The sequence below is a fragment of the Mus pahari genome, chromosome 8, assembly GCF_900095145.1.
Source record: "Mus pahari chromosome 8, PAHARI_EIJ_v1.1, whole genome shotgun sequence".
NCBI classification, from domain to species: domain Eukaryota; kingdom Metazoa; phylum Chordata; class Mammalia; order Rodentia; family Muridae; genus Mus; species Mus pahari.
Window position 1 is genome coordinate 60276383 of NC_034597.1, and position 23238 is coordinate 60299620.

General features: G+C 46.9%; 2 protein-coding genes across 2 annotated transcripts in view; one reads left to right on the forward strand and one right to left on the reverse strand.

Moving 5' to 3' along the window:
* Positions 1–2116: 2116 nt before the first annotated feature.
* LOC115064547 (syncytin-B) lies at positions 2117–3973 on the reverse strand. Its single transcript, XM_029541473.1, has one exon. It carries the CDS (start codon positions 3971–3973, stop codon positions 2117–2119), a length of 1857 nt encoding a protein of 618 aa, XP_029397333.1.
* A 2334-nt stretch (positions 3974–6307) lies between these two features.
* The window catches only part of Entpd4 (ectonucleoside triphosphate diphosphohydrolase 4), a 73634-nt gene continuing 56703 nt past the window's right edge, over positions 6308–23238 (forward strand). Inside the window, exon 1 of the mRNA XM_029541345.1 lies at positions 6308–6376. Within this exon, the coding sequence (XP_029397205.1) occupies positions 6308–6376 (69 nt within the window). The remainder of the gene's footprint in view (positions 6377–23238) is intronic.

Consider the following 23238-nt stretch of genomic DNA (forward strand, 5'->3'; position numbering starts at 1 on the left):
CCTGATGTTCTGCTTGTTGGGGGGATGCCTGCCCCATGCTGCAGGGCCCGAAGACACCAGCTTGAAGCAACATTTACGCATGGCCGTTATCTTTGCTCTCACTCCAGAGCCAAGCCTTTATCAGCCTAAAAGCCCAGCGTGACCAAATGGCATGGTAATGCAGGGCTGGTGCCAGGAGAGGACAAAGCCTTGACGGACTGTGGCTGAAATAAGTCCTACGTGTGCCTTTGTACAGTGGACCACAGGTCATCCCCTAGCTGCTCACTCTGCCAATGGAACCTCCAAAATCTTCCTCACTCCCAGCCCGTATCCACAAACATACTGGTGCCTCCTTTACCTAATAAAATCTCTCTTCCCGGCTTTACCCTTTAAAGTTAGTTGCCAATCCCCCTCACCAGTCCTGAAGTCCTTGAAAGACAGACTTCATCTGACTCACTCCTTGTGGCACACTTTTTAAACTTCTGCGTGGTCATTTTTAACCCCTGCAGTTTTCTGTAGGTCCTCAATCTCAGAAGGTTCACCGATGAGTTTAATGCCAAGCCAGGCCCTGCCACCACCACCCAGGCTCCACCCCCTCCTGTCACTGTCCTGGCAGGAAGGAAGGTGCTCTAAAGGGGCAGATATACCTCTCCATTTTGCCATCATGCTTTTGAAAGGATTAATGAGAAGTTGGGGTCTCCCAGGGGTCTCGTGCTCATTGGAGGAGAAGGCTGGGGCCTGTTAGGAGGAGATTTACCTCTCAGGAAAAGATTACACACGACTCTGACCATGTGTCAGACCTCACCTTGCAGAAGAGACCAGACTGGGACAATGATAGTAGGAGGGGCGGGGTCTTGGACAGGTCTGCTTCCTTATGCCTGCCGCTTGCTTTCTATTTAAACCCAGACCTCATGTCAGGACCCCAGAGTGTGGACTTGGTGAGAGAGGGGCTTCACAGACTTCTTAACTCTTCTTCCCAGTGTGGTCACATTGGATAAGTGGTTTACTTCTTTCTGTGGTCACTAGTAAGTGTGACAATGATTGGCTTGTTGAGGACAGGTGGCTAAGCCTACCTTTTTATGGCTGCCAGGGTCCCAGCTCTGCCCCTAACAACTCTGGTAACATCTCCAGCATGAACATCTTGCTCTTACCTCTGAAATCCTCTCTCACCTTCCTCTCCTTCCCTCCCTTCCCTGTGGTCCTCTTGCCCATCCCAGTTACCAGGCCCAGCTCAACCGTACATCCTAGCCCAGCCTATGCTCTCCATGCCTTGTTCATGCGCTCCAGGAGAGCTCCACCTGAATATCCTACAGCACCTACTTGTGACTTCATGTGACTTGGGTCTGCAATACCAAAGTTCTGCTAGGCTGACCACTTGAAACTACATGTTTATAATGTCTTCTGAAGGGTACAGTCTAAGGTTGAGGAAATAATAATCTCTGTCTCTGTCTCTGTCTCTGTCTCTCTGTCTGTCTGTCTCTCTCTCTCTCTCTGTCTGTCTCTCTCTCTCAGCTGTCATAGAGGAACCTTGCTGGCCCCCTTCCAGCTTCTAGAAGCTCCCTACTACCTCAATGTTCTTTGTATGAGGTCAGAAAGCAAGAAAGACAACGGAGGAACAAGCCACTCCCTGGCAGCACAGGCCTGGGAGCAGAGATCTCTGTTTAAGAGAGCCCACTCTCTACCTACAGGCAGGGCACTGAAAACTTCTTTGGCAATTGCTAAGAGTAGCTAAGCAGTAAGGTGAGTGATGGATTAAAGAATGTCAGGTGATGCCGGGCAGTGGTGGCGCACGCCTTTAATCCCAGCACTTGGGAGGCAGAGGCAGGTGGATTTCTGAGTTCGAGGCCAGCCTGGTCTACAGAGTGAGTTCCAGGACTACACAGAGAAACCCTGTCTTAAAAAAAAAAAAGTCAGGTGATGAAAAACATCTCCAGAGGCCGTGTCTAAGATGGGGGCTACTGATAAGGCAAAAGGAGCCCAGATCTAGAAAAATAAGAAATTTTCTGGATACCAAATTACTATAGTTTCTGGAATTAACCCTGATACAAACATGAGGCCATAACTAACTCTCGCGACTTGGATTCTATTAACTGGGTAGAAGGGAGGGTATATTTGGTGCTCTCTCAACTTCTTCCTGTTATGTAGGAATGGTGTCCTCATCTGGGGAGTCTTGGGGCAGTTTTTTATATTGGAAATTTTGGAGGATGCTGTCCATGTGCCTTTTGGCCGTGTCTTGGACAAAGGAGCTAAGTCTCTGGGACACAAAACGGGTTAGGCAGTTCAGAAGACAAGACCCAAATGTCAGAAGGAAGAAGAGGAAGAGAAGAGGTCCCAGAAAGGGAGTCAGCCAGGGCAACCAGCGTCCAAGGTCAGGCCACTGTCCCCAAGAGTCAGAATGCTGGCCGAGTTCAGATGCTCGTTCTTGGAGTTTCCTTGCCGCGTCCCGGACTATTCCGGACTGGTTTACGTAGAAGCAGCACGCTTCCCGGAGGAAGAGACAGGTGCCCCCTTTCTCAGCAGTGATGAGGTCCAGAGCTCGGCGGTTTTGTAGAACAACACCTGCGAGCGAGTCTATTTGGTTCTGGAGGGTAGTGATAGAGGCAGCTATTTCCTCCAGGGTTTCTGAGAGAGCCTTAGAAAGCCGCTGGAAATAGAGAGTCGAGGTGGCCAAGCCAGCTATCCCCGTACCAAGGGCAGAAGAGATACCCAGGCCTGCAAGGAAGGGGAGGAGGTGAGGGGACCTCTTTGGGCGAAGAGCTGAGTCTGAGGAAAGAACTGAAGCAAAAAGGGGGACAGGCACCGTTTGGTTATTGGGGAGGAGTTCAATATCCGGGTATTGGAAGACAAGGGTACAGACACCGGACCAATTGGCTGGGAGGCAGACGTAAGTCGATGTTCCGCAGAGGAAGAAAACGCCTGAAGAGTTGAGGCAGAAGGCATACGAGAAGCTGAGAAGATGTGAGAAAATGTTGGAGGTGACGTCCCAGTTTTCTTGAATAGTGATCTCATTCTCCCAGACTGAATATTGTCCAGAAAGGGCAGCTCCCGTGAGGGGCTGGTAATGGGAGAGTGGATAGGGGTCTCTGCGCCCCTGGAGTTTGACCCTGAAGTGGGTAGGGTTCACTGACATGGTAACGGGGTGGGTTGAGTTGTCTGGTTCAAATAAAGTGAGGTTATAGCAGGTGCCGAAGGGAGCATGAGGACAGCGCATCCAGGGAGTGGCCGGGGAGGTATGGCAATGTTTGATGTCTGTTGGGCAGGGATAGTAAGCCGGCTTCGAGAAGATGAGGGAGGGGGGCCCGGAAAAACGGAGCGGGTTTTTCCATTTGGCATCGGGTCTTTTCATTGCGTGTTTGAATGTATGGGTGGTGGAAAGATCTAGGTTTTCATGACTGGTAGAAGGTGAAATGCGCAGGGTGTAGTTGCAGAGAGAGGCAGAGAGGTTGCCTACAAAAGCAGCATACGCTGAGACCTTGAAGAAGCGGGATATGCAGAGTGGGGCCTGCGACCTGAGAACGGTCTCCGTAAAGAGTGGTCCCCAGAGAGGGCGTTGGGCAGATTCGAAGAAACGGTCCTTATGGGGATATATCACAGAGGTTATCCGGGTGATGATCCGAAATATGCCTGTTGAGCTGACGAGTTGAAGAAAAGCAATCGCCCTTCTGTCAGGATTGTGGAAAGAATAGGAGGCAGTCAGTGGACGGAAGAGACGGAGGCGTCTTTCAATGTCGCTAATGGGAAAGGAGCCAGAGAAGGGCTTGACTGAGTAGGTAAGATGAAGTTTCATGGGTGTGTCTGTCCAAATGGACAGAGGGGCTGGGACTGCTAGGGACCGCTGGGTTTGGGTGGACAAGCAGACCCAGCAGTTGGAAAACAGAGAAGAGTTGGTATCACGTAGGATGTGGTGAGTGAGGTTTACAAGGGGCATCCAACTTTCCAGATAGGATAAGGAGGAGGGGAAAAGGACAAAACAGAGGACCCAAAAGCATGCCATGGTGCTTTGGGAATGGCCAGCGGTAGTGCGGGGTGCCAAGTTGGCCCCGTGGATCCTTGAGTGGAAACTTGCTCAGTCGGGGTGTTCAAAGGTGGCTGGTAAAGACAGGGTGGCTGCAGGCTCTCAGGTTATGAGGTGAGAGGTCAGACCTGGGAAAGAAGAAACATAGATAGGAGGAGGGTCACCAGAAGGGTTAAGAGTATTCAAGTTAGGGTCTGGAGCCCTTTGGAGCTCAGAGGAAATTTCCTGTACCTTTGCTACTGCTGGGGTAGTCGCAGTGACCTGGGCAGATCCCTTTTCAGAAGACTCAGGATGAGTATGAGTTTAGGAAGGTGTTTGTGAGCCAAATGAAGGCAGAAGGTGGTAAGATGTGAAGCAGTCCATGCATCCAGAAATGGGATTGAGGTGGCAGCAAGAAGGTGGTGACGGGCCAGCTGTGCGTGAGGCCTAGGAGGCCAAGATCAATGGGCTTTCCTGGAGAGAACCTGAAAAAGCGAAAGAGAAAACAGTAGAAGAGCTGACCAGGACAGTTTGACTTAGTCAACCACGACCTAAGTGTTGAGAAAAGCATTACCATGGTCCACCAGCCCTGAGGACTGAGGTCTATAGGGAATGTGAAACCAAGGTTTGATGCCTAAAGAGGTAGTCAAGGGTTGAGTTACCTTAGAAATAAAACACACATGGGTCCATTGTCAGACAGTGGGGATGAAAGCAGACCAAAGCAAGGAGTGATTTGAAATGGAAAGATATGAACAGTCTCTGTGTCCTCTCAGACCTAGTTGGGAAAGCCCCTGCCTGCCCCGAGAGAGTGTCGACCAGTGGAGCAGACACCGAGAGGACAGCATGTGGGGGAAGTCCATCTGCTGGTTCTGTCCCAGCAGATGTCCTGGGGCCTGGTGAGTGAGGAAGGGGGCGTGGTGTGGAAGGTCTGTGACAAGGTCGGGGAGTAGAAATAGGTCTTGAATAAGGTGAGCAGAAGCTGGTATCCCACATCATGTAGGGTGGAAAGGAGGTTCCATTCTTGAACAGAAAAGGGAGTCATGGGATTCCCAGGAGTCTTTGAGTTCGGCTTGACCCATCCCCTACCACCACCAGATGTACACACATGGGAGGTGGATAGGTTGAAAAGGAACAAGGACTGGAAAAATGAGAAAGTGAAAAAAAAAAAGGCTGGCCCTGGGCGAGCAGACTCCAGAGGACTGGACGTATGCAGGGCGGAGACCAGTGTTACCTGTTTAATGAGGGTGTCAGCTGCGAGAGTTGCCTTCGGCTATCCAGATCCAGCCTGCGCAGTACAGGACTGCTGCAGTCAGGGACAGCCAGGCATCTTGAAGGACTTTGTCATGAATGATAGCAGTGCTCTGGGGAGTGCAGACAGCCTCTCTCTTACCCAATTGTGGCATGAGAATTAGAACATGGCTAGTGTATTTGGAATTGAGGAAGCTGTTAGCCTTCGTTTTCATGCTATCGTGAGTGCCAAAGAAGAGCAACAGTCTCTGCATGCTGTGAAGTGGTAGGAGGGGGGGAGAGAAAGACTGGGCTACTTCAGTAGTATCACTTGTGACAGTGTCACAACCTGCAACTTGATGGGATTCTTTAAAAGAGCTCCTCCCGTGGGGCTGGAGAGAGCCGATGGCTCAATGGCGAAGAGCACTCGCTGCTCTCCCAGAGGCCCAGAGTTCGGTTCCCAGACCCCATGTCAGGTGGCTCAGAGCCATCTGAAACTCCACCCCTAGGGGGATCTAATGCCTCAGGTCTCTATAGGCACCTGTATACACACACACACACACACACACACACACACACACACACACACCTACACACAATTACAGATAATAAAAATAAATCCTTGAGAAGGAGATGCCATCAATGACTCGTTAGAGCCCTCAGCAATGAGAGCCTCTGATAGGTGACTAAAAGTGGGGAGCAGAGAGTCAGGGGATCAGTGCAAAAAGTAGGGGTCCTCAGGAGGACTAAAGTCTTCAAGGAGTAGGTTGGCTGGATTAAGAGTTTCATACCTTGGAAAGGTGACTGGGGGAGGTGGAGAGATAAAAAGAGTATCTATGTCTATTGAACATGAAAGGGAAAGAAAATGGCTCAACAACTTAGATCCCAAGAAGACTGCTGTAAGAAAAGACAGTGATGAACTATCCGTCTTCGCCTGCCTTTGTCAAGACCTCCCTGCATTCACTTGGACAGACTCTGGTCTCCAAATGTCCACTCAGACATCCCTGACGGCCCTTCCCCAAGGANTGCATAATACCCCTCATCTCTTTGACCTGTAAGTCCTCCTCATGAGCTGCTAGTCCCAAACTCCTCCCTGCACACGTCAACATGAAGACAGCCTTCTTCTCCGCAGACCCTCTTGTGGCCCGTCTCTACAGTACAGTACAGTACAGTACAGTAATGAGTCAGAGGGTGACTCTGACAGCTTTTATCATTAAGATGGGAGTTTCTGAGTGTCTTTAAGCAAAAGTGCCAATTCTTTGCTACTTAGTCTAATTTTTAGTCATGTGGGCTACTTCTTTGGCATGTTTCTCCATAAAATTGACATAAGAGACCTAAGACTAAGTGTACAAACAGAACAAGAGGTTTGGAGAGGTGCAGAAACAGCTAGAAGGATCTCTTTAAGTTTAGAGAAAGGGGAATGAATGTGTTTGGAAAGGTCCAGAGGTCCCAAGATTGTAGTACAAGTGGTTTGATGAATTGGTTTGGCTAAGACCCCAAAGTTGGAAATCCATACCAAAAAAAAAAAAAAATAGCCCACTAGGCTCAGAAAGGAGAGAAGATTCCCATTAAGTTTTGTTGTTGGTTTTGTTTTGTTTTGTTTTGTTTTTGACTTCTGATGGATGGAGTTGTGCCCTGAATTACAGTCTTGCAGCTTTGAGATATGCCAGTGGAATGGGGTGGGGGGCGGTTACAACAAGCCAAGGTTACCTGAGAGAAGTCTATCTGGGTATCCCTGGGTTTCAGCTAAGAAGTTAAGGAAGATGAAGATGTGCTGTAGAGACGGACCACAAGAGGGTCTGCGGAGAAGAAGGCTGTCTTCATGCTGACGTGTGCAGGGAGGAGTTTGGGACTAGCAGCTCATGAGGAGGACTTACAGGTCAAAGAGATGAGGGGTATTATGCANTCCTTGGGGAAGGGCCGTCAGGGATGTCTGAGTGGACATTTGGAGACCAGAGTCTGTCCAAGTGAATGCAGGGAGGTCTTGACAAAGGCAGGCGAAGACGGATAGTAAAGCATCCATGAAATCCAGGCTGGGCGATGACAGTGGAGGGGAGATGTGGGATAGACCGGTGTAAGGGTGGAGGATGACCAAGGGGAAAGAAATTTACAGCTGGGTTCATCAGGCAAGGGTTGGACTAAATGATAAGAGCCACCTGGCTTCCAGAATGCCAGAATAGGAGCTCTCAGGGGAGAGTTGATAAGTCCTAAAACGTAGGCTTTAAGGCCTCAGATAATTATAGGTTGAAGTTCCTTGAGGCCAGTTTGGGGTAAGAAGGTATTGAGCCTTGCACACAAAACAACAGCAACAACAGAACAGACAAACGAAAACCCAGAGGGTCCTAGAATTTAATCAGAAGGTTTGCAGAGTAGCAACTGTGTGGTAGAATCCCAGATCAGAGGATGAGTGGAGAATAAAGAGCAGCAAAGATGTCCTGGGTCCCAGTAAAGTCTGATGGCTAAGTACTAAGAAAGAGGTTGCTTTGAAGGGACTCAGTGATGGAAAGATAAGAGAGGCATGGAGCTTTTTCAGAATGCCATGTCCCAGGAGAGTGGTCTGACAACTGGGAGCAGGGAAAGAGATAACACAATAGTCACTGAGGAGTCTGTTTTGCCTGAAGTGGGAATGACTTTCACCCCATCAAAGAGGAAGGGGTCCCCTATACAGACCCAGCAAATTCTGGTGAAACTGAACAAGTCACTCTTGTATGAACTAAAACAGAAATAACCTTACCAGCTACAGCCACTGTTCCCAGAAATGAGTGAGGGAGATTTGGAAGCTGTACCTCTAGGGATCCAGTCAGTTGCCCTCAGCGGTCACTCTCTGAAGGAGCTTGAGTCTCCTGATTGGCATGCGGTGTCTTGTCGTCTTGCTGTCGTCCTTTTCTCCCTTTGCTCTCATGGGAGCGGGTGTGAGCATCAGTTGTAGGCCAGGCAGGTTCTTACTCAGTGGCCCCTCTGAGCACATTTAAAGCAGGCCCTGGGTGGGCCTAGCCCTGAGTGGGGAGGGTGTCACGCCCCTGTTTTGAGTTATCCGGTGATGAACCCTGGAGTTAGGCCACTGCCAGCATATGGTATTCTGACTGATCTTGTTCATGTGTTCGAGTTTAAGAGATTCCTCTCTGTTATTAAAGACCTTAAAGGCTATTTTGTAAAGTTCCTTTGAGGGCATGGGGGGCATTTCTCTAATAGTTGGAGTTCTTTCCTAGTATGGGTACCGAGAGAGAGATAAGATGAAGGTAGAGATAGACTCTCCCATCAGGGCTCAAGCCCGTGTGTTTGGTCATAGTTTTGGGTAAGCAGGAGAAAAAGAAAGCTGGATTTTCATCAGCTCCCTGAGAAAAAGTCTTTGGTTTCTGTTATAAGTGACTGCCTTAAGGGCAGCCTTTTTCATTCTTGCAGGAAGCCATGCAGCCATGTAGGAATTCATCTGAATTGCATGGCAATTCCAGTGGGTGTCTGAAAGTGCCCCATCACTAACGGGGTCATAATCCCTAGCCTGGGTATGGGGAGAGTTGGTGTGTGCATAGAGCTGCCATGAGCTGGATCTCAAGGTGATTATGTCACGTCGGGGTCGGGTGAGGTCAAAGGGCCGGGTAAGATATTGACATCCTTTGTGATAGGCATTGGACTGGAGGAAAGGGAGCTTAAACACATTTCTGTTTTACGTGTGACATAAAAGGGAATGTGGACAAGCATGAGGCCTTCCAGGAAGGTGACGTCACAGAGCAGAAGAATGGAGGGAGCCTTGTCAAGGAGGAGCTGTTGAAGAGAAAAGGTGTGAGGAGGGGAAGGCAGGGAGAGACAAGGAGACTTGGGAGGGGAGGTTGGTAGGTTAAACACTAGTGCCCACCCTGGGGAGGGTGGTCTCCTCAGAGAAGGTTAGGGGGAGGAGAGCCACTGGGGGTGGGGGGAAGGGTGCTGTCATTAGAGGTGAGACGGTGACATTGAGAAGTCACATCTCCAGGATGAAAGTCCAAGGAGAAAGGCAAATCAAGAGGGTGTCCATATTTGAGAAGAGAGGAAGAAGACTCAGGGAACCTGTCCAGTCAGACCAGAAGGACCCGAAAGGCAGAGCAAAAACTCACAAAGTCTGAGAGGGATTGTCCCATTTTCCACGCGGCTGGAGAAATTTTTCAAGGTTCTTTTGAATCTGACAGTCAAGCATGCTTTCCTCTGGCCAAAGGTAGCCTTTGTCAAGGGGGGTACTTTGGCCAAGACGATAGCACAGTAGGACACAAGACACTGTGACTTAACAGAACCTTTGAGTCAGAGCTTGATAACTGTGTGAGTAAGGGTGTCAAGGGCAAGTGGCTAGGCGTTTTAGAGGACTGGTGGCCCATGACAGAGAGAAGTAAGAAAGGAGGCTTTTCTCACCAAGAAGAGAAACGCAGGAAGGGCCCTGCAGCCGAGCGACTCTGCTTGGTAAGCAACAGATCAAGAGGGAGAGCTGCAATACATTGCCAGGAAAACTCTCCACCTAGTTTAAAGTCTCTAAGAAACCAGAGAGTCTCCTCTCTGCTTACAGGTTGAGGTAGTTATACAACAGAAGAGAAAACAGAGGAACTAAATGTGCCCCTCCCCCATGTTTAGCCAGTGCTGTGGTTAACTAAGGCACAAGATGAGTGACGGATTAAATCGAAATGTCAGGGGATGTATAAACATCTGTGGCAGCCATGACAGGGGGTCAGCAGGGTGTGAGGGCAAGAGTCTAATCGTATCTTTCTTTAGTTCGGGAAGCCAAATCATTTTGGTCTGGGGAACTGTTGTTTAACCAAAACGGGAAAGGTTTACCAAATGTTGTGGTCATGGCCAACACTGTAGCTCACGAGCACGTTGCTCCAATGCCTGCTTCCTACGCAGCCTCTTCCTGTGCTTTTCTTGCTCTTCTTGTAAGTGCACCAGCACACGGAACCTAGGACCTATCCTATCCTAGTATGACCTCACCAGGACTTGATTATGCCTGCAAAGACCCCAAAGTCACACTCCTGGGTTCTGACTGGATGTGAATTTAGAGGGACATGAGTCAGCTCTGACAGTGGGGTACAGGTAGAATCCAGGGATTCTGGGATCCAGTGCTGATTAGCTTTTCTTTTCTTTTCTTTCTTTTTTTTTTTTTTTTTTTTTTTTGGTTTTTGCGAGACAGGGTTTCTCTGTATAGCCCTGGCTGTCTGTCCTGGAACTCACTTTGTAGACCAGGCTGGCCTCGAACTCAGAAATCTGCCTGCCTCTGCCTCCTGAGTGCTAGGATTAAAGGTGTGCACCACCACGCCCGGCTTGATTAGCATTTCTTACCCTCATCCCCTTAAAAGATGCTGACCTAGGCTCAGCCAGGGCACTACCCACTGCAGCTCTGTTTTCAGATGAAATGTATCACCTTCCTCCACAATCATGACTTTCTCCCTTTGAATACTAAGGATTGAACCTAGGGCCTAGCATTTAGAAGGCAAGTATCCTACCACTAAGCTCAATCCCCAGGCCTCTTCTTGGTTTTCATTTTGAGACACAGTCTTGCATGTTACCTGGGCTGCCCTTGAGCTCACTCCATTGTCCAGACAAACCTTGACCCAAAGTCTTTCCATCTCAGCCTCCCAAGTAGCTGGGATTACCACCCTGGGCACTGACTCCTTCCAGTGCCATTTCCCCACACTTTGCATGCTTTTACCATCCAAAAACTTGGCAGGATTAGGACTTCCTGATTCTCCTTTTCTGCCCCTCAGATCTCATCAGCCAGATGCGTCCCTGGCCTCTGAAACAGCTTCCCTTGGAGCCACAGTGACACTGGAACTTAACCCCCGAACTGAGCCACTCTTGGGTATAAGAAGATGCCTTCGTTGATCACTTCATGACAGAAAGGATAAATTGAGTGTCCTGAGAAAGCCAGGACAAAGGTCACCACAATCCCAGGCGCCCCTTCCCTTTTATCCTCCACCATCTCTCTAAATCTCCTGACATCTTAGAAATAAAAGACCGTACACAACGCTACCCGTCAAAATGGCAGCCAACATCCAGTCCCAGTGCTAGGCACACAGCACATCTTCCCTAGGGCTTCTCTGACATCTCAGTAGGGAGATGATCCCTGATACTTGACCCTGTCTATCCCCCTGCTCCTGACATTTTTCATCCTACAGTATGGTTCAGGTATGCCTTACCATTCCCAGGACATACACCGAGTTGACAAGAAATATTCCTAACGCAATAAGAATGTCTTTGGAAGAGAGTTTCACATTCCTGTATAATGGCCTGAAAGTATTGCAGGTATCCATGGTTTGTAGAGGGAAAACCATGCTGCAACTCAGGTTTGGATGCGCTGAATAGATTATGAAGAGCCAGTACAGAAGGGCTATATTTATTTCTTTCAAAGCCTCTATTACAAAGGGTTATTAAGAGGTTACTTCTCTTAGGATAACATGAAGTTACAAACCCGAGGACCTGGATGAGACCTAGCAGGTAATCTACTCTCTATATTCCATTCTGTAGGCCAGCAAAAGTGATCCAAATAGAGAGAGAGAGAGAGAGAGAGAGAGAGAGAGAGAGAGAGAGAGAGAGAGATGGTGGAGGGGTCAGGCTTAAAAAATTAAGTCTTGCAAAACAAAAAGGGCAACCCTTTTCAGGTTCCCTCCCTGGTACAGGTAACTGTTCCTCTGCCTCTCAGTAAACCTTGTTGACTTGTAAAAATGAAGGAGGAAAAGGAGGAGGAGGAGGAAGAGGAGGAGGAAGAAGAAAAGGAAGAGGAGGAGGAGGAGGAGAAGGAGGAGGAGGAGGGGGAGGAGGAGGAGGAGGAGGAGAAGGAAGAGGAGGAGGAGGAAGAAAAGGAAGAAGAGGAGGAGGAGGAGAAGGAGGAGGAGGAGGGGGAGGAAGAAAAGGAAGAGGAGGAGGAGGAGAAGGAGGAGGAGGAAAAAGAGAAGGAGGAGGAGGAGGAGGAGGGGGAGGAAGAAGAGGAGGAGGAGAAGGATAAAGAAGAGAAGGAGGAGGAGGAGATACTGATAAAAAGGAGATCTGACATCAACCTCTGACCTCCATATACACATGCCTAGGTATATGACCCCAACACACACACACAGTCCACTCATGCATACATTACACAAACATACACACACAGTCCACCCATTCATACATTACCTAAACACACACACAGTACACTCGTGCATACAGTACACAAACACACACACACAGTCCACTCATGCATACATTACACAAACATACACACACAGTCCACCCATTCATACATTACCTAAACACACACACAGTACACTCGTGCATACAGTACACAAACACACACACACAGTCCACTCATGCATACACTACACAAACATTCATGCACACACAATAACTAAATAAAGCCTCTCCTACAACACATTTGCATTTCTCGATTCATACATTATTTAATTTGAGTGCTTATGTTTATTGTTTGCTGCCTGCCCCTTCCTCCCCCCCCCCAAAAAAAAAGTTAGTTTCTTGGGGAAAATGATTTTTTTCACTGACATTTTCTAAGGTCTAGACACTGTAGAAACCTAACAATTGTTCGTTTTTAATGAATAGGTGAGCGAATAAAGGAGAAAGAGTTAGTGGTGTCTCCACTTCCATGCTTTCTTGTGACCCTGTAATTCTCTAATCCTAAGATTTGCTCGAGTGCAATCGACAGAGGTTAGTCTTTGCATAAGAATGTATCTTTTAATTACACACTTGCCTGTGCATAAAGCCAAGCTGTCATGTAATGGCTTAGCAGCCTAGCCATTCCACCCATCTGCAAACCACAAAGGGTCTATTGCTGGTCAGCCTGGCTGGCTGCCACTCCCAACACCCAGTCCAGTGCCCTACCTGTGCAGAGGAACAGCACATTTATAGAGGGCCAAACCCTCTCATGTTTTCAATACAGCAGGTGATTTAATCTTCACAGCAGCACAACGAGGTGGGCCAGATAAGGAACCAGAAGCCCTAGGAAGTAAAAAAGCCTATGGAAGGGTACACATGGTTAAGGGTGCAACTTAGATCCTGACCTAGGAAGTGTGGGTCCAGAGGTCAAGTTCCAAGATACTACACTGATTGCCTTCACTAGACAGCCAATAAAAAATGTTTAATGATTGAATCAATGGTATATAGTCAAGGGGGCGGGGGCAAGCATTGTTACACTGCATGAGTGAAGTGTCCAGAAAAGGAGCTACTATACCCAGAGCAGGTAGAGATCACCTTAGTTTGAGGCTAATTCCCCCTCAAAAGGAGATGAGTGGGATGACATAAACCTAAAGACTAAGTCACAGAGGCAAGCTGTCTGGAAATTACGAACACTCAGTGCAACTTCTGGCCTTTGAAGGGTGGTGTGAGAATTCAGGCCCTCTCTTCAAATCTAGTGATTCCTCTGGGAGGTGAAGCTCTGAAGCTGTGGGGACCCAAAGGCAGAGGTGAGCATTGGATGTTCATCACAGGAGGGCCATAGTGGCCCTGGTACATCCATACCACACCCACATAATGCAATTATGCATAATAGTAATTAATAACATTTTTGAAGACAAATGTCATATGAGTCTAGTTATATGAGGTACCTAGAAGAGTCAAGAGTCACAGGCATAGTAGCAGTGTGGTTCCCAGGGCCTGAGAAGAGAGGGGAAATGAGCATCCAATGTTGAGTGGGCAGTTTTAGATCGATGTGATGGAAATGTTCTGTACGAGGCTGAGGGGCGTGGTTGCACCATGATGTGAATGTACTTAGTGCCACTACTGTACATTTAAAACTGTAAAAGTGATAGTTGTGCTATATGTATTCTATCACCAAACATTATATCACATTAGCCTAAGACAAGAAAGTTGTAAGTTCACAGCCACTCTAGAGAATATAGGAAGACCCTGCCAAAGAATCATCAACACCTCCTTCTCCTCCTTCTTCTTCTTTTTCTCCTTCTTCTCTTCTCGTTCTCCTTCCTCTTCCTCCTCCTCCTGCTCCTCCTCCCCCACCACCACCACCTCCTCTTCCTCCTCCTCCTCCTCCTCCTCCTCATCATCATCATCATCACATTCCAGAGACTCCATTCTCTCTGTAAACTCATGGTTGGCCTTGCCTTCTAGTCCCGTCTATATATCTGGAGCACAAACCAGGCCATGGAAATTGAAGTCTTCTCAGTGCACCCACCAAAGCAGGCTACTGAGTCCAAAAATCTGCAGTGTCACTCTGTATGGTGTATTACCAGTCACCAAAAGGGTTTGTGAACGCTACCCAGAAGGAAGTAACCATCTCCAGCAATACCAAGAGAGCCTCACTCATTTCACAAATAGTATTTGAGCACTTTCAAAATGTAGGGCCTGAGCTGAGTTAGGGTGACAGTCAACAGGCCCCTACTTCTTAGGAATCCAGCTTAGACAAATTTAAATAGCATTTGTTTCCAACCTCAAGATGTCAAGGCTATCTATAAAAGTAACTAAGTGGAGAGCTGAAAAGGGCGGGTCAGTGGTTAAGAGCATTCCCTGTTCCTCTTGGATCCGGGTTTGATTTTCAGAGCCCCCGTGATAACTCACAACTGCCTGTAACTCCAATTCCAGGGAATCCAGCGGCCTTTTCTAATCTCTGTGGGCTCCAGACACAGGAACACAGATAATACACAAACATATATGCAGGCACACACAAAACTAAATGAAATAAGATTTATTGTAAAAAGAAAAAAATAACTAGATAGCTGTAGGCGGAAGGAGGCTTCTGTTGTGTATGTTAAGCAAGAGTGTTCACTGAGTGAGTGGTTCCCTTCGTGAGGCCAAGCTCTGTCTTTGTTGTGCACAACTTGAATGTAGGACTACGAGAGCCGCAAATGCCAATAGGGTGACTCACTCTGGCCGAATGGATCCAGGTAAGACCTTGCCTGAAGGCAGGTGGGACATTCAGCTGCACTGGAACCCAGGAGCCAGATCCTCCTCCCTAAGGCTCTGGGCAGAAAAGGAACAAGAACAAAGCTAGGTTCAGAAGTTTTATCTTTATCTTTACCCAGCACAGCCTATCATAGTTTTTAAAACGGCCCTTCATGGGTACGTGAGAGAGCTGCTGGCCTGGCTGTCAAATGTTTACACATCAACGTGAATAACCAGGAGGTAGAGGTTCCTCTAGGAAGAGGCCAGCCACAGTTATCTCCCATGAACTCGCACATCCTTGGTGCTTGATTAGGGAGAGGGTGGATTCCGCTCTCAGGCCAGAGGCACATGTGTGAAGCAAGATGTGGCAGGTGCATCCAGATAAGCAGGGAGGGACTGGTTGGTAGAACACACCCATTGCCGAGCTGAGGGGAAAATAGCCTAGAAAGAGAAAAGAAAAGGTAAGGTTTATTTCTTAAATAAACTTTGATTGTTGTGAAGGTTCAACCTTGTGGCATTGGCTTAAAGGGCATCAAGCTAATTCCTCACACCATGGCTAAGTGATGGCACTGAGTGGTAACAATTGGGTTTGTTCTTAGTATGTCTCCAGGAGATGTGTTGGCTCCCCTGCAACTACCCATCTATAGCATCTAGAAGGAAACAAAGTATGGTGGAAAGGAAGCAGTGCTGATTCTTACTCATGGGATGCTCAAGCCTTGAATTAGTGCCTCCATTTCTCTGGACCATATTCCTGTCATAGCTCTGGTCATACTAACAGTGCCCCACCGCCACCCCTTCCACTGCCAAAGCTACGGATGTCTCAATTCTACTACAGCATCTGGCCCTAGACTGAACTGCACCCCAGAGGGTTCAGTTGAGCCAATCAGATGCCCTTCCCTGAAATCAAGCCTTTGAAGAGATACAAGGTTAACCTCCAGTTGTGCACAATCCCTGCCTCTACAAATAATGGCCAGGAGCAACACTGATACTCACCTATGATCAGCCTGGATTTGAGGAGAAACCTCTGCCTGGTCCTGGGGTTTCTTTCATTGTCAAGTCTCCATATAAAAGCAGGGCTCATTGCTGACAGCCATGTGAAATGCCCACAGTTTGAGTTCCTTCAGCCTGGAGAATCCTGGTGTGAGCCCCTCCTCCAGCTATATTTTATGAACAATCCCACAGTGTTACCTTTTGAGCCCATGACAGTGTGGAGAGAAAGAAGAAACATCCGATGGCAGACGCTGGTCACCGGCCCTTAGAAACACCTATTCTGCAGAGGTAGGCTGGAGGGGACCTGTGACGATTTCTGCTCTCAAATCCCTGAAATACAACAACACCAATAGAGTAGTCAAAGGATAAACCTTATTACCTGAGAGGAGCCATTGCCAGAGAGTAGGTCCGTTCAGATAGAGATGAACATCACACATTCCTAAGTTGAACCTTCGGAGTATGCTGGTTGGTGGGCCATCAAGTGGAACATTTAACTGCAGGCTGGGGGGCTAGCCTTGGCTAAATGAATCTTGGGATCTTTTTTCTATACTTCCAAACACAGGGCCTTGTATAACTTTGCAATGAAGCTTGGCACCCCTCACAGCACAGTTCTGTGAACTAAGCGGCTGGAGACAGGGTGGAAATAGTTAAGGTGATCTCGAACTAACTTTTAGAGAATATTTGAAATTTTTAGTAATCTCTTCAAACTGAACTTTTTTTATTAACATTATTAAATGTGATAGACAAAACACCGGGAACAATCTAGAAAACATTTACAGGGAAAAACATGATGGAAAATCATGGGTTGTTTTGTTCTCAAGAAATAGTCCATAAATTCTTCTAGCCTCATTCTATATTAAAAATAGGTTTAACTGAGCAGGACAAACATAAATGCAAACGCCTTTTTAAAAAAATAGACATTTATTCACAGAGCTAAACTGCCCATAATTCCAAGTCCTTCTCCAACCACAAGACCAACCACTCTGGGGATATAGGTAGAGTTCCTGCCAGAATTTTAAATTGTATTTATGTAATTATACACATCTTTTGTGTGGTGTCTAGTATTCCGTTCTATGGCTATAACATGTTCTACTTGAACGGTAGCTAAGATGGATTAATTTTTCAATTTTCCTTTGTTTTTTCCCACTTGTTTTGATATCCCAGGCCCTGGAAATAACATAAGAGTGAGATAAACAGAAGCCACAGTCCAGTGGAGGAGACAGGCGTTAAATAGCCTAGCACAGAGATATATACGGTTACAATTCCTTATTACCACAAACAGCACGCCAGTAAACACCCTCTATGTCTCTTCCTGAGTCCTCTATTTTAAATTCCTCCTGGAGTGTATCATGTGCTTGAGGAAGCCCAATTATCTTCTTCCTTCTTTCCTGAAATTGTCTTATGCGGCCCAGGTTGGCCTGAAACTAGGCTGCATATGTCCTAGGCTGACCTCAAACCCTTGATCCTCCTGGCCCAACCTCCCACATCTTGCTGTCACAACATGTAAGCCTTTACAATACAAGCAAACTCCACCATGCTTGTTTGTTCTGAGTTCTGGAGATCAGGATCCAGTTTCTTCAAGGCAAGTGCTTTACCAGCGCCTTTGGGACGAGATATTGAGTCCTTCACAGCTGGTATGCTTCTGGATTTTTTTTTTTTAAGACCTGTGTTTGACTGACCTACTTTTATTCTAGTCTAGCCTCTTACAACAAAATGAGGCTGCCTTCACTGCTCCACAGTGGAAAGGTATATGCCTCTGTGGAAGTGTAGTCTGCTCTTGTCTTACAAACTACTGTTCTTATTGGAAATGGAACCAAGAATGGATAAATTATGGTAGTCACATAATGGGATCCAATATGGCAGTTTGAAGAACAAGTATCTAAGTGTGTCGATAAGAATAAATGTCCTGAATAAAATATTGAACGGGGAAAATGAGTTGCATAAAAACATCATAGAGAGCTGGAAGTAGTGGCGCATGTGTTTAACCTCAGCACTCGGGGGCAAAGGTTGGCAGATCTCTGTGAGTTCAAGGCCAAACTGGTCTACAAAGAGAGTTCCAGGACAGCCATGGTTACATAATGAGATAGATTATTTATATCAATTTTAAAATATTGAAAACAATATGTAATATAATTTATGAATAGTATATAAGTTAGGAAAACATGAAGAATATTATTTGCGTCAATCTTAAAATATGGAAAACACTATGCAATATAATTTATAAATACTATGTAGGTTAGAAAAACTGAAAGGAAATTCATGCACATGCTAAAAAGCCATAGCTAGTGTAGAAGGCAAATTCAAAGCCCTGAACTTAAAATTAATTTTCTTAATTTTGTTTTTTATGTATTTTTATTGGATATTTTATTTATTTACATTTCAAATGTTATCCCCTTTCCCTGTTTTCCCTCCACAACCCCCCCATCCCATCTCCCTTACCTGCTTCTATGAGAGTGCTCCCTCGCCCACCCACACACTCCCCGCCTCACCACTCTAGCATCCCCTACACTGGGGAATCAAGCCTTCACAGGACCAAGGGCCTCCCCTCCCACAGATGCTGGATAGGGCCATCCTCTGCTACATATGCAGCTGGAGTCATGGATCCTCTTTGGTTGGTAGTTTAGTCCCTAGGAGCTTGGGGAGTCCTGGTTGGTTGATATTGTTGTTCATCCTATGGGACTGTAAACCCCTTCAGCTCCTACAATCCTTCCCCTAACTCCTCCATTGTGTTCCCCATGCTCAGTCCGATGGTTGGTCAGGCTTTAGCAGAGCCTCTCAAGAGACAGCTATATCAGGCTCCTGCCAGCAAGCACTTTTTGGCATCAGCAATAGTGTCTGGGTTTGGTAGCTGTGTGTGGGATGGATCCCCAGGTGGGGCACTCTCTGAATGGCCTTTCCTTCAGTCTTGCTCCACTCTTTGTCCCTGTATTTTCTTGAGACAGGAGCAATTCTGGGCTAAAATTTTGGAGATGGATGGATGGCCCCATCCCTCAATCGAGGGCTGTGCTTAACCTCTGGATATGGTCTCTACTGGTTCTCGCTCCCCTTTCTTGGATATTTCAGCTAATGTCATCCCTGTTGTGTCCTGGGAGCCTCATAAAATTGAAAAGCTTCTGTAAGGCAAGGATACTGTCTATAGGACAAAACAGCAACCATCAGACTGGTAAAAAGATCTCTACCAATCCTACACCCGATAGAGAGCAAATATCCAATATATACAAAGAACACAAGAAGGCAGACTCCAGAGAAACAAATACCCCTATTTAAAAATGGGGTACAGAGCTAAATAAAGAATTCTCAACTGAGGAATCTCGAATGGCCAAGAAGCACCTAAAGAAATGTTTAACATTCTTAGCCATCAGGGAAATGCAAATTAAAACAACCCTGAGATTCCACCTCACACTAGTCAGAATGGCTAAGATCAAAAACTCAGTAGACAGCAGATGCTGGCAAGGATGTGGAGAAAGAGGAACACTCCTCCATTGCTTGTGGGATTGCAAACTGGTACAACCACTCTAGAAATCAATCTGGACATTCCTCAGAAAATTGGACATAGTACTACCTAAGGGCCCAGCTATACCACTCCCCGGCATATACCTAAAAGATGCTCTAACATATAATTTCTAAATTTTGTATTCCTCAAATTGTGTTTTCCTCCACAAGTGTAATGTGAATTCCTCTGTAAGTGAATGGCCAGGGACAAAAGAGAAGAAAGGGAAGAGAGGAGAGAGGGAGAGGGGAGGACAGAAGGAGCAGAGGGAGGAGAGAGAGGAAGATAGACCAGGAGGGCAAAGAGAAGAAAGCAAGCATTAGTACTTCCTAGGTTCTCTACAGGTACATAAAAGTGTGCGAGTTGTGCCCATGTAAGTGTGTGCGCAAGAGGAGAGGAGAGGAGAGGAGAGGAGAGGAGAGGAGAGGAGAGACATGAAGAACCAGACTAGACTAGCCAAGGTACCAATGGAGACAGGTGAAGCCTAGCCAGACAAAAATTGTCTCCATGTGCTCCAAATCGCTGCCACCGAGGAGGCACAGATTAAAAGCATTCTGTGTGAAAGGGGACTGGGCAAACGGGAGGAGAGGGAAGATGTAGTAATACTAGTAGACCCAAAGAAAATGTGACCCGAAACTGGGCAGGAGACAAAGACATACAAAATGTTGAAAGTAAACCGGAACTGCTACCATGGCTTTCGTTTATTCACTTGGCACTTTTGCATTCACAAACTTACAAAAGCCTAACTGTTTCTAAGAGCGCATGAAAGTTCTAACCTGTGTCCTTACCTTGAGCTTCTAGAATTAGATCTTAGAGGAGAGTTCATCTGCTGGTTGTGCGGTGGTAGTGTTTCTCCTCATAGTTGGCCAGCCTGGTGGCTCTCTTGAAAGAGGCCCTGGCTCACCTTGTCCCTGATTCTTCCCATTCCTCCGTGTTCTCGTACGCCACCTAATAACAGAGATGCTTTTAGTGCAGTGCATTGGGCAATTTCTTTGTACTTCAGAGAGTCCTTACACAAACCAGGATACCTGGGGACATCTTTAGGCAATGGACTTTTGTGTGACCACCATGCTCATGAAATCTGTTATTATGCAACACATGACTGCTGATCTAACTTCTAGAACGTTCTGGCTGCTGCGATGTCAAATTTGCTATACGAGCATTTTCTTTTCAGACCTTTGTCTGCCTTTAAGAACCAGACAAGACCTTTGCTGAATTGCAGGTAGTTTCGTATGCCCCTTCAATGTTATTTCTTCCATCCTGACTCCTCCTAATTCTTCAAACTATCCCCTTGGGCACATATTTTAGGCTATTTTTAAACAACGTACAAAGTATCTCTTCCTGGAATCTTTGTGAAATGGCTTATCATTCCTTCAAAGGTGAAACAGACGTTCACACAGCTTTATAGAATCTACATGGCTGACAGGATACATCGGAGACTCTCGTTCCATGCTCTAAATTATCTCTTGCTTTAAACAAATGCATCTGAGGTTTAAAGCATCTAGGGTTGAATGCATCTGAGGCTGATCTGTTTTGGGCGTTAGTGGACTCTGGCTTTAGTTCCTCTTTGGCCCTGTCATTAGGCCCCATTTACATGTCTTACAGAGTGATTTTCACAGGGAGAGGATAGATGGCCTTACTGTGGTAAGGAAACCATTTGTAATGGATTTTCAAAGCCAAGGATAAGAAAGGGGGAAAGCCCCTTGGTAAAGAGAGGTGTTCATGAATGGAGAGAGTCTCAGGGCTCCCTGAAGGAGGAGTCCTGTGTGCCAATGTATCTGCCATCCAAGCTCATGTCTGCAGTTATAAATAAGGTAACCTTGTCTTTGTCAAGGCCCATCTTATGTCTCTATACAAACTAGGCAGTGTGTGTGCACAATGGCAATGGACTCATGACACTAGCTACCTGTGGCTAATGTCCCAGAGGCCCTGGGAAGCCTGGGTAAGGTCCATCCTTTCTATGTACAGGGCTCTGACCATGTCTTCCCCTCTCTCTCAAAACAACTTTCAGATGTACTCCAGGCTGGGCAGAGGTGCCCTGAATACAAAGATCATGGTGACCCCACTGCTAGAGCCAGGACCCTAGGAGGACAAAACAAGACAGGGAGTGGCAGCCATAAAACCTTTGACCTACAATCTGTCCTGCCTGAAAAGTGTGTTGGGGCAGTGGTGACACAGAACTTGTGGGAGTGACCAGCCAATGTCTGTTTTGACTTGGGGCCCACTCCACAAGAAGGAACCCATACCAAGACTGCTTGGGGAACCAAGAACCAGAGATTACACATACCCCAGAGACTGAGGGTAAAACAGACAACACTGTCCTTGTTTTAAAGTATCAATAAAATGATTCTTAATGATCTTCTGCTATACTCATAGATCAGTGCCTTATCCAGTCATCACCAGAGAGGCTTTCTCTGTAACAGATGGGAACAGATGCAGAGACCCACAGCCAGACATGATGCAGAGAGAGAGAGAGAGAGTCTAAATGGGAGGTCTCCATCAAATCCCTTACCTCAGAGCTCAGAGAATCCTGAGGAAGAGGAGACAGAAAGATTATAAGAGTTAGAGAGGGTGGAGGACACCAGGAAAACAAGGCCCTCATAATCAACTAAGCAAGATACTAATGAATTCACAGAGACTGAAGCAGCAAGCACAGGGCCTGCATGGGTTGACACCAGGCCCTCTGCATATTTATAATAGCTACCAGCTTAGTGAGTTTATGGGACTCCTGACTGAGAACGAGTGGGTCTCTGACTCCTGTGCCTGCTCCTGGGACTCTTTCCCTCCTCCTGCTGGGTTAGCACGTCCCACTTCAATACAATACTTTCTGCTTCATCTTATAATTTGTTTTGTCATCTTTGGTTGTTATCTCTGGGAAGCCTGTTCTTTTCTAATGAGAGACAGAAAGGGAGTGGGTCCCGAAGGGAAGGGGTCAGGGAAGAACTGGGAGGAAAAGAAATTATAATCTGGATATATTTATGAGAAAAGACTCTATCTTTAACAAAAGGAAAAAAAAGAAAAAAAGAAAGAGATGCAGGGATGAGAGTGGGAGGAGTCCCTAGTCTTACCTGATCAAATTTTCTTGTCTCTGGATGAAAAAGATCAGGAAAATGAGCAAGTTGTTGGCGCTGACCAACGTCCACAAGGCGGCCTACCCAGGACTTGGTATTCTGTTACCTCTAATCCTGGCACAGATGATAGAAAGCTGGATCTGCTATCTAAGGTCATGTGGGGGCTTCCAAGGGAGGGAGAAACGGAGTGAGGGAAGGAAGGGGAGGAAGAGAGACCTGAAGTCCACCACCTTCTCCAGCTTGCTCTTTGCCATGTGCCCAGCTGCTCACTTCTGAAGGGCTTGTCTTCTGTAAGTTCTCCCAGGACAGGAAAGGTATTTTGGAGTACATTACACATATCCCCTTACACTGCTATTCTTCTGGCAAATTCAATCACAGACAAATACAAAGCAGCCTGCCTTTTCTTAACACTGGCCACACAGTAAAGCAGCAGGGAGGTGCTTGAGGGACTCTGTTGGGCTCCACTGGATGAAAAGTCGAGTCTCCCCTTGAAACAGAAACAGGAAGGCCCAAGGCCACAGTTATAAAAATAGATGGGGGAGTGTCAGCATCCAGTGACGTGGTCTCCTCATTGCCCTGTCACTCTCTCATGCAAAGGGTATGGCTGGAGAAAAGACCTAGTGCACCTTCCCTCTCCATTCCCCACAGGACTT

Excerpts from the sequence above, each read along its gene's own strand:
- LOC115064547 (XM_029541473.1), bottom strand. The coding sequence starts at position 3,973 with ATGGCATGCTTTTGGGTCCTCTGTTTTGTCCTTTTCCCCTCCTCCTTA.